Raw genomic sequence first — 12,454 nt, 5'->3', positions numbered from 1 at the left:
TGGTTGTGTCAAAGCAGCTTTACAGAGTCAAACAGGAAAATAGCTTGTCAATAGTGCAAGACAACAACAACAAAAAGAGTTTTTTTTTTCTTGCTAAAGTCACATAAAATCCTTGTGCATTTTGCTTTTCTATTTTTCAATCCAAGAAGTAAAACAACAAACAACAAACAAAAAAATTAGGCTTTCCTTTATGCTATGCAAGTCCTTATGCATATGGTATTTCCCCATAATCAGACAAAGATTAATAATAAAAGCCACATTTGGTGATAATCTTTGTCTATCAAAATAACAACAAAAATATATATATTTTTCAGAAACAGAAACTTTCAAACCTAAAGATTTATAGAAAAGACCTTCTAAGTCAATCCAAAACATTCTGCTATAAATGCTGTAAAAATAAATGGACAACATTCTCTGTCTCCAATCCACAAAAGTCACATTTGGTATCTATCAGTACAAAATCTTTAAAAAGTGCTTTAACAGGATACACCAGATGAAGTATTTTAAGTGTAGGCCTACTTCTCTCATCTTATTAGTTATACAAATGTTTTTTTTGGCAACATATGCATATTTCCACGCAATGCACTGAAATCTTGAGTTCCCAAATGTTTTTGAAGAAACTGAGCTATAAACTTTTAGTAAATTCCTAATAAAGTAGTTATACCATCTCCTGTCTGTAATATTAACTCCATTATAAGTCATCATGAAGCCCCTCCTGTTGAAGACTTCTCTGAAGCGGACTCTTGTAGAGATGTTCTATAGACGCTGGATTGAGGGCGTCCAGCGCGCACCAGTAACCTCTCAAGGGGAATTCTTCTGTTTTACTCGTTATTGAGCAAAGACAACGGCACAGCGTCATCCTGTCGGTCTGTTATTGAGGTGCGGACTTCATTTAATCGCGTTCTTGATCTCTCTTGGACGTCAGATGTTTCTGACACCTGCCTGACAGCGGTGTGGATCATCTATAGCTTCTTGTTCCAGCGGAATTTCGCGGCGCGTATATTTTTGGTAACTTTTTCCAAATCGCAACGATCCAAGTCGAGTCCGTTTATTTCGGGGAATTAACAACTTCTTGTCCTGCTGAAGATCTCACTTGTGCTCATGGATATGTATTCCTCTAAACTATCACCTGCTGTGGATTATGTAGTTGGTGCGTTCCTGCTGCTCATTGGTAAGATTGAGTTACTAGATCTCCAACTTTTTTTCGCGTAATGGTGAGTTTGTCTCTTTCCCAAATGGATTAGGCTACTGAAATGTTCCTAATTCACTTCTTACATAAGTGACTCAAAAGGGATTTATTATTCTGAAAACGTATAGAGAAGATAAACAATCGGTGCTTTGGTACTTTTTGTTTAGGATAAACCAGGGCTAGACATATTTCAATAACTACACGTTTTTAAACAAAGGCTCAACTACACAGTTTGCCTCTAGCAATGGTTTTGTAGTCAAATGCCTGACATCATTTTGTGAACTCTCCTCCAAACTACACTGAAAAAAGGCCTTTTTAAAGAAAAAAAATCTTATTTATCATCATTGAACCGACCTATAATATAAATTAATATAACATTAATTTATACTAATAAAAATCAGGTAGAAATAGTAAGGTAACAATTGTAGTTACCACTTTTTACAGTGTAAACCTCCTATAGCATACTTTTTAGGTATACAAGTAAACAAACAAAAATCACATAGGCCTACGTTCAATTAAGAGTCAGATACATCATGAAGGTGGATTTATCAAGGTATTTCTTCATAAATGTCAATTTGAGTCAAGCTGTTACATTTATTTTAAGCACTAATCCAAGTTTATGCAATTTATTAAATGAAATGTATATTGTCCTGAACAATCACGTGATATGTTTGTGTGTTTGAATGAACTTGAACTTTCGAACTGATAAATATCTGCATTCTCTTATTCTCCCCATCATTCATTTCATTCACCCTTTAAGTATTTCTATAAAGGATCTGAGAATCAAGTTGTCGTACTGTTTATATTTTAATGGCAGTTTCTTTTGTGACAACATGCCCCACTGTATATGGTGTGTTCAGTGAGCTTTCTTTTTTCTGGGCAATAATGGTTGTTCATTTGCTGCCTTTTTTTTTTTTTTTTTTTTTTTCTCTCACCATTGATTTTTGGTTCTTTGTGACAACATGCCCCACTGTATATGGTGTGTTCAGTGAGCTTTCTTTTTTCTGGGCAATAATGGTTGTTCATTTGCTGGCTTTTTTTTTTTTATCTGCCAGATCAAAATTTGTGACTACTTGCTCTGGTCTCCCCTATACTCTTGAACTGATAATGAATGGATCTTTATTGACAGTGTATGCACTATTGGTGGAGAACAACGAAATAGTTTAAGCAGCTCTTTAAGACACCTGATAAGAAGTAGAGAACAGAACAATAAGTAATAAACAAATAGATCAAAGAAACATAAACAGTGTAAACAGCATAAACATTCTAAACCCTAAACAGTAGAACAGCAACAGTATAGTGTAATAAAGTGAGATTAGTACAGTACTTGTAATATTGCACATAGAAAAGTGTATGTAAATTGTAAACAATGTATACATAGTGAGCAGTATAAATGGTACTGTAGCAGCGATGTACTATTAAAAAATGGGAAGTGCAAGAGTGCCTTCTAACAACAACAGTATTGCACGTATGGTCATGAATTGTCAGCAGTGTTCACTGTTATGTGTACTGGACTGTATGTAAACCGTATACGTTGGCAGATAGTGTGGATGTTCAGGTTTGATTGAGAGCCGCGGCCACAGCTCTGGGGAAAAAAACTGTTAAATCTGGTTGTGCGAGCATAAATGGCTTTATGATGCCTGGCAGATGGCAGCAGTTCAAAGAGGTGATGACCAGGATGTGTGAAGTCCTTACAGATGCTAGTTGCCTTCCCGAGACACCGTATTCTGTATTTGTCCTCCAGCACTGGGAGTTGAGTCCTGATGATCCTTTGTGCGCTGGAGAAAGCACGCTGAAGCGCTCTCCTGTCCGCTGCAGTGCAGCTAAGATACCACGCTGAGATACAGTTTTGATGCTTTCTATAGAGCAGTAGTAAAAGGTTGCCAGCAGTTCTTGTGGCAGTCCGGCTTTTTTCAATGTTCTCAGGAAATACTTGTGCAGTGGTGTTAGTGGTCCAGGTAAGGTCCTCTGTGATCTGAACCCCTAGAAAATGGATGCTGGAAACTCTCTCCACCCTTTCTCCACTGATGAAGACCGGAGCATAATTCTGATTCTGGGATCTCCTGAAGTCAATGATGAGTTCCTTGGTCTTCCCACTATTCACAGACAGGCTATTCCCTCAAGCACCAGTCCTCTAGTTTCTGTATCTCCGCTCTATCAGCTCATTGTCTGTGATCAGCCCCACTAAAGTTGTGTCATCCGCAAACGTTACTATGGTGTTAGTGTCAGATGCAGGAACACAGTTGGGGGTGAAGAGGGACTACAGGATGGGACTGAGCACACACCCCTGTGGTGTACCTGTGCTCAGAGTGATGGTGAACGATGTGTAGGGTATATCGAGAGACCAGGCTTATTTTAAGTGAAAGCGACGTGACATGTGGCCAAGTATGGTGACCCATTCTTGGAATTAGTGCTCTGCATTTTAACCCATCCCACCCACCCACTGCTGTGGGCACACACACACTGTGGGGCAGTGGGCAGCCATTTTTGCTGCGGCGCCCGGGGAGCAGTTGGGGGTTCGGTGCCTTGCTTAAGGGCACCTCAGTCGTGGTATTGAAGGTGGAAGAGAGCGCTGTACATTCACTCCCCCCACCTACAATCCCTGCCGGTACGAGAATCGAACCCGCAACCTTTGGGTTATGAGTCCGACTCTCTAACCATTAGGCCACGACTTTTAGCTGATCAGTACATAAGTTTAACTGTGAAAGATGCAGTTGTGCCAGAGGCAAGACAAAATCATGTTTGTCTGAGGATAGAGTAATCATTATTACTCCAAGGATGAAGAGTCTGATACTGGGTCTCTATTATCTTTGCACAACCACTATTGACATTCTCTTCTCAAAGACAAAGTATATCCTTCAAGACCTCCAGGTCACCAGAGCAGATAGCATGCGGCACTCAAGTATTTTCAAATTTTCTATGCTTCAGAGTCCAATTTTACTTCATAAAATTGTGTTGTAAAAGGCACAGTGAGACATGGTATATACATAGAAATCCCTCTACAGTTGCTTTCACACTGATGTTGCTTTTCATTTGGTTGCTTTGAGAAATGGTCTTTGCAACTGGAGACATCATTCTCCTCAATACATTCCACTCCAAACTGCAGGTTCTTGATAAACCCTTGGTGCAGTTGGCAGAAGGAGCATTGAACCTATTTAGAAGCTAAGGTTAATGGTTAAAGCTGATGGATTCTGATTTATACACACTTTACCCATAAGGCTCTGCTGAATGAAGGACTTCTGTTCCCTATAGACTCTTTGTTTTTTGCACAGTGAGATTTTGTTTGTTTTTGTTTTTAGAGGAGCAGATATAGGTATTTTTTCTTTTAGAGACAAATGCCTCTGTTTTCTGCTGCAGGGAGATCGTATAGATGCACTTGTAATGCTTTCAAACATAAGACTACAGATGGCTTGCATTAAATGTAATCCACATATCCAGCAGACAACCTGGATGAAGGATTTGCAGTGCAGCATAGATCAAACCTAAAAATGCTAGTAAAATGTAACATTCAACAACTTAAAATAGTGTCTCTTTCATTTATTAATGTAAGCTGATACAGTATGTGGGTTTGGAACTGAAACCAACCTAAAACTTGTTTGCAACTTACTGGAAATTTCTCATGAGATTGTTTTACATTTAAGATAGATTCTCAGTTAGTACTGTATAATACAGTAATAGATTTGAATTTATTTATTTATTATTTTTATTTAAATAAGCATAAAAATACTACCATGATTTACGAATGATAAATCTTTTTTTTATGTAGTCAGTAATGAAAATTAGATTTTTATTACATTACAGTAATGAGAATCAGTGAGGAAAAGCAAAACAATTCTAAAACATTTTCAAGTTATTTATGATTAAAATTCCATTAGCTTATTCGTTTCTTTAAGCATAATATAAATCATTTTCTTTTATTTTTGGTGTGAAATATGTTCCTGACAGTTTACGTGACATTCACTCCATTAGATCTTGATTGATTGTTGTGTAAAACATATTTTAATTTGTCCTTATAGCTTCAACTGTAGTGTAGCTAGTAACCTCAAGGTCATGGGGTTGATTCCCATGGGTTAGATTCCTGAACGCATGAAGTGATAAAATATATATGTCTTAAATGCAATATAAGTTGTTCATATAAAGTGTCTACCAAATGCATACAATAAATATAAGTCTCACAGCTATTATACACTGCTAAATATGCAGTCTAAAGCTCCAGTTTGGTTATGAATGGACTATTGTCAATTGGCGAAGAAGCATCTCGACAGCTTTGTGTGAAACAACACATCGCTGAAGGGCAAAACTAGAAGGTTATGGAGGAGGCCAGATGACAGGTTACTGAGATAAAAGTGAGGTAGAGGCACAAAGAAAAGACAGTGGAGACTGTTTGAAGATGGGGTTAAGACTACTGAAAGAATTTGTCTTTGGGATTTGATCCCAACATTTGCTCCAAACAAAACACTATATAATACAATCTGCAGATTAAAAGGAGACTAGTAATGCCAAAAACACGGGATATGGACTGAAAAAAATTAAAATTGAATGCAATGCATGTCACTTTGGATAAAAGCATCTGCCAAATGCATGCAATGGACAATATACATTAATATAAACATTTAAAAATCTAAATAAAATAATGTAAAGATATTATACAGCATACATTTTTTATAGAGGGATAGTGTCAGCCAGTCATTATCACAAAATCAAAACACAGTATCACATTTTAAATTCAATTTTAGTTTAATACATGGATTAAAGTCTTTTTTTTTTAAATATGTGAGAATAATGAGATGATAAGACACAACTACAGCTACATTGGAAAATGCTTGCACAAAATATTTGTGCACACTATGCAGCAGCTGACTAATCAGAATCGAGAGAATTACAAATATAATTATTTAGTTATACAAAATGGGATGGGTAATAGCTACACATACATTGTCATTCAAAAGTGCAGGGTCAGTAATAAGTGTTTTTGTTTTGTTTTTTTAAAGAAATTAATACTTTTACTCTGTAAAAAAAAAAGCTGGTCTTCTTAACTTTCTGAAAAAAATGTAATCAATAAAAAATAAACAAAGAAATAAAAAATAAATGTAAAATGCATCAGTTTCCATAAACATATTAAGCAGCACAACCGTTTTCAACATGAATAATAAGATGAAATGTTTCTTAAGCACCTAATTAGCATCTTAGAATGATTTCTGGAGGATCATGTGACACTGAAGATTGGAGTAATGATGCTGAAAAACAGTGTTACCATCACATGAATACACACCTAATTCTTTGTATGTCTTCTTTTTATCTTTCAAATGCAGCAATTCTTTCCATTGTGGGGAATTTGATGGTTCTTGTGATGGCATACAAGCGGTCGAACCACATGAAGCCCCCTGAGCTTCTGAGTGTGAATCTCGCTGTGACAGATATGGGAGCAGCTGTCACCATGTACCCGCTGGCTGTAGCCTCAGCGTGGAACCACCATTGGATAGGGGGAGACGTCACCTGTGTGTACTACGGCCTGATGGGATTTTTCTTTGGAGCAGCTAGCATTATGACCCTAACGATTATGGCTATTGTTCGCTTCATCGTGTCTTTAACACTCCAGTCACCCAGTGAGTTCCTCTGGGCTCTATCCTTGGACCTATTTCTATTCTGAGTTCTGCATGGATTTCTAATGAGTGGTACAACCTCAATGCTTCTGAGATAACGTGGAACTGCCTTTTCTTACCATATTAATAATATGTTTAGAATGACAATAATGTTTGTTTCAGAATAGTAGTAGTTAACACTTTTTAAATATGTTAGGTAATCAGACTCAGTTTACAGATATCATTTAAGCCTTTTCCCTCTTTAAGTATTAAATTAATATTCCAGTAAAATGTAAGCTTAATCATAAGCATTTGAGATTATGTTGATTACAACAAAAAATGATTTCCAATTAAAATCTGCGTTTACAGTGGAAGTGAATGAAGCCAATCTGTAATTGTTAAAATTATGACAGTTTCAATAGTGTAGCCATGAGACATAAACAATAGGTGTGCAAATATGATTTTATTTATTACTTTTCTGTGTAGTTATATACAATTTTACAATGCAACTCCATTAACTCTAAAACATTAAAACAACTGTAAATATTATTATTTAAACAGTTTTTCAGCTCAAATAACACATTTTTAAACAGAAAAATGAAGGCAAGTGCTTTTATAAAATTATAAACTTTCTATTTCTGCTTTTAAATCCTCCAAACATTGGCCCCATTCACTTCCGTGGGACGAGTTTAAATACTTTTTTGTGATACTCAACATTATGCCACAAATGCTGAGTGAGCTTAACTTATACTGAACCTATAATATTAATTTGACCATACACTTTCTTTTCAAACTTGATGTGTCTAAGACCCCAAACAGAACATGAGGGTTAATTTTCTCAAATTAGTACAATATCTTGAGAGCAAAAAGAATGAAAGAGAACAGCTGTAAATTGTTGCAAAGAGCAACAGGGAGAGAAATTTAGTAGACCTGTACAAACTATAAAAAAATAGTTAAGTCAGAAAACGATATTGCTTATATAAAAGGTAAGACTGACTTTTTAATCAATTTAATTTGTTTTAAACTTTTTCATATCTAAATAATGAATATTTATTTCAATGATGATAATTGTAGCAGCAATTATAAACACAAATTTACTTCTCTTCTGCAGTTTCAACAATCCAGCAAAGAAAGCAAATGAGATCACTATTAAGACAGAGAGAGCGTTCATCAGTAGTGATATCTCACATCTGACATCCTCCGAATAGGTTATGTAAACAGCCAATCACTTCTGATTTATTCCACTATAACATAGCAAAGCAAGGTTTCAGTATCCATGAATGGTTTGACAGTCGGAGTGACCTATATTCATCTCTGTAAGAGGTCATGTTCCCACTGAGAGGTTCTGGGGAGCTCTGTTACAGCAGATAGTTGTCATTTACACACAAACTCAACATGACAGTTCAGTAAAACTAACTTAATAGAGTTTTTTTGGGCTGACTCATGCCGGGAGACAAACGCTGAATTATTGAAATGAAACTTAGCATGGGAATAACTGCTCTGGAGAGTACCAAATGGATCTCTCGTTTATTCTTATTGCCAGACAAACACTGATAAAGAGCTGAAAGAGATACCAACCCAGAAAGACTCATTAAGTAGGCCCGTTAACAACCCAGAACCCTAGAAAACATATAGCAATGCCCTAGCAACAACCTGCCAACCACCTGGAATGCCCTAACAATCACCCAGAACACCCTAGAAACCACACAGCAATGCACTAACAACCAACCAGAAGACTTTAGCATCACAGTGGCTAATACTGCATGAGCAAGCACTACTCAGGTTTTCATAAAATGAAACAATCTATTAGTCGTGTTTGTGTTCATTTAGTGCCAGATGTCAGATTCATCTTATTTGTGCATCTATAATCTGGAAAAGCACACAATCCCTGGTTTTCTGGGAAAAGACCACCTATATTGTGCTACAGAGGAAGTTTTAAGCTTTAACCAAGTTTTGCAATTATTCCATTACAAAGGTAAATGTCAGAGTATCTACAAAAAAATTATCTAGAGTATCTATCAAAAAAATAAATTAAATAAAATTAAAAAAATGGGGAAATACTAAGTCATAGAAAACATTTTTTATAAGGGAATTCAATGGGGATCATCTGACCAAATGTAATCAAATCAAAAATATATGCATCACAAAAATTATTGTTAAATTACTCATGGCCTAAATTTTTATATACTTTGGTAAAACATACATTTGAATAAAATTAGAAATATTAATTAAATTATTTACATTGTTTAACTCTGTAGCCTCAGCCAACCCAAATGGGTTCATTCGTTCCTTTCTTGGAGACAAACACAAAAATACAGCGCTTCGTGAGCAAATTGCAAGTTCATCATGACAGCCACTAGTGGCTGAAAAATTGTCATATAAAACCACATTATTTTTAATTATTCTTAAGCAAAGGCAAAAGCATTTAAATCCCCTTTTCATACCTTTAACTGTTTCTGTCCACAGAAGAGAAAATCAGCAAAAGGAAAGCAAAGATCCTTGTGGCGACCACTTGGCTGTACGCGCTGCTCTGGGCTCTTTTTCCTTTGATTGGCTGGGGAAAATACGGTCCGGAGTCCTTTGGCCTGTCTTGTACTCTGGCCTGGAAGGACATGAAGGAACAGAGCCAGTCTTTTGTCATCACCATCTTCCTCATGAACCTCATCCTCCCAGCCATCATCATCATCTCGTGCTACTCTGCTATCGCTGTGAAACTATACATCACCTACAAGTTTATGGACGACAGCAACCACATACCCAACATGATAAAGATGCAGCGGCGACTCATGGTGGTGAGTCTGTTGTATGCTCCAGCTACACTGCTATTATGAAAAAAGATCTCTACATTATGTGTTCATCTGAACGTGATATGAATCCCAAGAGCATCCGAAGCTTTCTAGCTGACCCTTTTATCCTGAATAACTCACACAAGACTTGTACAAAACAGCAATACAGATTATCAGAGTTATTTTAACTAGGTCACAGTAGCCAGGCATCAATTTGACACTTCTTTAAATATTTCCTTACATATTAAAACATATTTACATATTAAATAAAAAAGGCACAGACAGACAAGAATCCCTATTGAGCAACCTGGACTAAGGAATATAGTTCACTGAAAAATCTAAATTCTGTTATTTTTTTACTCACCCTCTTTACGTTCCAAACCTATATGACATTGTTTCTTCTTTTGAACACAAAAGATGTTTTGCACAAGATGTTTTCCCGGGTTTAGTGCATTCGAACTTGCCGCCTCAAGATGCATTTCATATCACAGACAGCTACGTTTCAATCCTAATTGCTCATTTAAATTCTGTAGAAAATCAGAACATTGCAAAACAGTTTGCAAATAAAGAAGCATTTCTATTCTATGTGTTAAAGAGAATTGAAATCTTCACTTGAATCTGGCACAAAGAAAGATGCAAAAATGGAAGTTTTGGGAAGAAATGGCCAATCACCTGAGCAAATTATTTAGTCACATGATTTGCTGAGGCACATGACTGTTTTGATCTATGAATTTATGCGTTTCCAAAGTAGTTTACACAAATCTTCTTACAGAATACAAAATTTAACAAGCGCAAGTTTTCATGTGCAAAACCATATTGTTTCCATATAATATTTTATGCTATATTCCAAAATAAATAGATGAAAACCTGGGGCAAGTTCAAGCTCAAACCGGTGTGCACCGTTTTGCTACGGTTTCCGGTTTGAACGACATGTTTCCTGGAAACGGTGTGCAACGGGGTTTTAAAGAGACAGCTCGCACAATGTAATTAACATCCAAATAAATTCACAAGAGCAAGTATATTGTTTGCACATGTTTATTTACATTAAAGGCAAAATAACTGAAATAATAAGGGCACAAGTATAGATCTGGAACTTCTTTAAGTCTGTCTAAATATCATTTAGTAATTGCAATGTCTTCTGGTTCATATCCTTTTTCTATTGATCCCTAATGTGCTTGAGCTTTGAATAACTGTAAATGATTCAATACCCAGCTACTTTCTTTTTCAAGTTCTTATCTGTGAATATTCTTCCCACATGAGACCACTTCAAAGCTGCTGTAGGCAGAAGCTTCGCATCAAATATGAAGGTTGTTTAAAGACAGTGATGCATTCAGCATTCATATTTTGCATCGAGAATGTATTCACAAAGAGATTGCATAACATAAAATAGGCCACGTTGTTTACGATGGTCAATATGTTCCACTGAGATTTGCTTGCTTCCTAATCTAATTGTCAAATAAACATGCACTGTAAAAAATTATATGTAATGTTATAAGACTATAAAAATGCAATGGTAAAAACCTGTTAATTGGTTAACAGTAAGTTCCCTTATTCTATGATCTAATGGGATATTTCATGTAATTTTACAGTAAAATATTGTTAGGCCAATATTTGTTTCTTCATGGGAACAGATTTGGAGAAATTTAGTATTACATCACTTGCTCATCAATGGATCATCTGCAGTGAATGGGTGCCGTCAGAATGAGAGTCCAAACAGCTGTTAAAAACATTACAATAATCCTCAAGTAATCCACACCACTCCAGTCCATCAATTAACATCTTGCGAATCGAAAAGCTGCATATTTGTCGTTTTACATGTGTATAGAACGTACACCAAATATAATCTTCCCCAAAACAGAGCTGAACGTGTTATTCTTTGCTTTTGCAGATCGCTGTGTTGATCAGCATTGGGTTTGTCGGCTGCTGGGCGCCGTATGGCATCATCAGCCTGTGGTCCGTCTACCGGCCCAGTGACTCAATCCCTCCTGAGGTCAGCATGCTACCTTGTCTGTTCGCCAAGTCGTCCACTGTATACAATCCATTCATCTACTATATCTTTAGCAAGTCCTTTAAACAAGAAGTCAACCAGTTGGGCCGCCTCTGCGGGAGATCCAACATCTGCCGTGCTTCTGATGCCAAAAACGGTCCGGAGAATGCCATCTACCTGATGTGTGACATGAACAAGTCCAAATCTGGAACAGAGGAACAAACAATCGAGGACAACAGGGAGAATGAGACTCAACTGATGCCGAATCAGTAGGATCTGTGATTTGCACTCTTAAGAGTGAATCTGTACAGAACACTGATTAGTGGAAACTTTTGAGCTATTTTTGACGGAATTTATTCGGAATAAGACAAAAACGTGATTTGGAAGATGAATTCATGATGTACTCGCTCATTATATACATTTTGCAAATTTTTAACACAGAAAAAGTTACATAGTGCTGCTTTAATTTAAGATTTGTTAAGCTTTCAAATCGTTTTTGTGTGTTTTTATTCAATATATGAAGGCACTGTAAATTGAATGAGTGTGTCTATCTATCTATCTATCTATCTATCTATCTATCTATCTATCTGTCTGTCTATATATATATATATATATATATATATATACACACAGTAATTGTACAGCACTATTGTATTTTGTACTTGCTAGTTTTATTGTAATTTTTTACTAATTAATTTACTACAGACTTGCTTTCCGCTCCCTGATATCTTTATATAGATTATATACATTACATTTAATATCTATAGATCAGGGTTACCACAGTGTCAAATCAACACGCCAATTCCAACAGCACAACTAGCGCAACACTTTGCTGTAGGATATACAGGTTGTTTCCCACCATTAATGAGAGTGTTTGCGCTGGTTCACCCTGCAGGCTCTGTCTGTCTGT

General features: G+C 36.3%; 1 protein-coding gene across 1 annotated transcript; it reads left to right on the top strand.

The window, feature by feature from the left end:
- Positions 1-1,101: 1,101 nt before the first annotated feature.
- On the top strand, positions 1,102-11,817 carry opn8b (opsin 8, group member b). The gene is made up of 4 exons (XM_016230866.1): positions 1,102-1,171; positions 6,502-6,795; positions 9,238-9,563; positions 11,446-11,817. The coding sequence occupies exons 1-4, from the start codon at positions 1,102-1,104 to the stop codon at positions 11,815-11,817; spliced, it is 1,062 nt and encodes a 353-aa protein (XP_016086352.1).
- The last annotated feature ends 637 nt before the right edge of the window (positions 11,818-12,454 follow it).

The sequence above is a fragment of the Sinocyclocheilus grahami genome, unplaced genomic scaffold (genome assembly GCF_001515645.1).
Source record: "Sinocyclocheilus grahami isolate Dianchi unplaced genomic scaffold, SAMN03320097.WGS_v1.1 scaffold378.1, whole genome shotgun sequence".
Classification (NCBI taxonomy): domain Eukaryota; kingdom Metazoa; phylum Chordata; class Actinopteri; order Cypriniformes; family Cyprinidae; genus Sinocyclocheilus; species Sinocyclocheilus grahami.
The sequence above is the reverse complement of the archived record's forward strand: the minus strand, read 5'-3'. Positions and strand labels throughout refer to the sequence as shown.

Excerpts from the sequence above, each read along its gene's own strand:
- opn8b (XM_016230866.1), top strand. The coding sequence starts at position 1,102 with ATGGATATGTATTCCTCTAAACTATCACCTGCTGTGGATTATGTAGTT. Across the intron at positions 1,172-6,501 it reads TGCGTTCCTGCTGCTCATTG|CAATTCTTTCCATTGTGGGG; the intron begins GTAAGATTGAGT and ends TTTCAAATGCAG. Across the intron at positions 9,564-11,445 it reads TGCAGCGGCGACTCATGGTG|ATCGCTGTGTTGATCAGCAT; the intron begins GTGAGTCTGTTG and ends TTGCTTTTGCAG.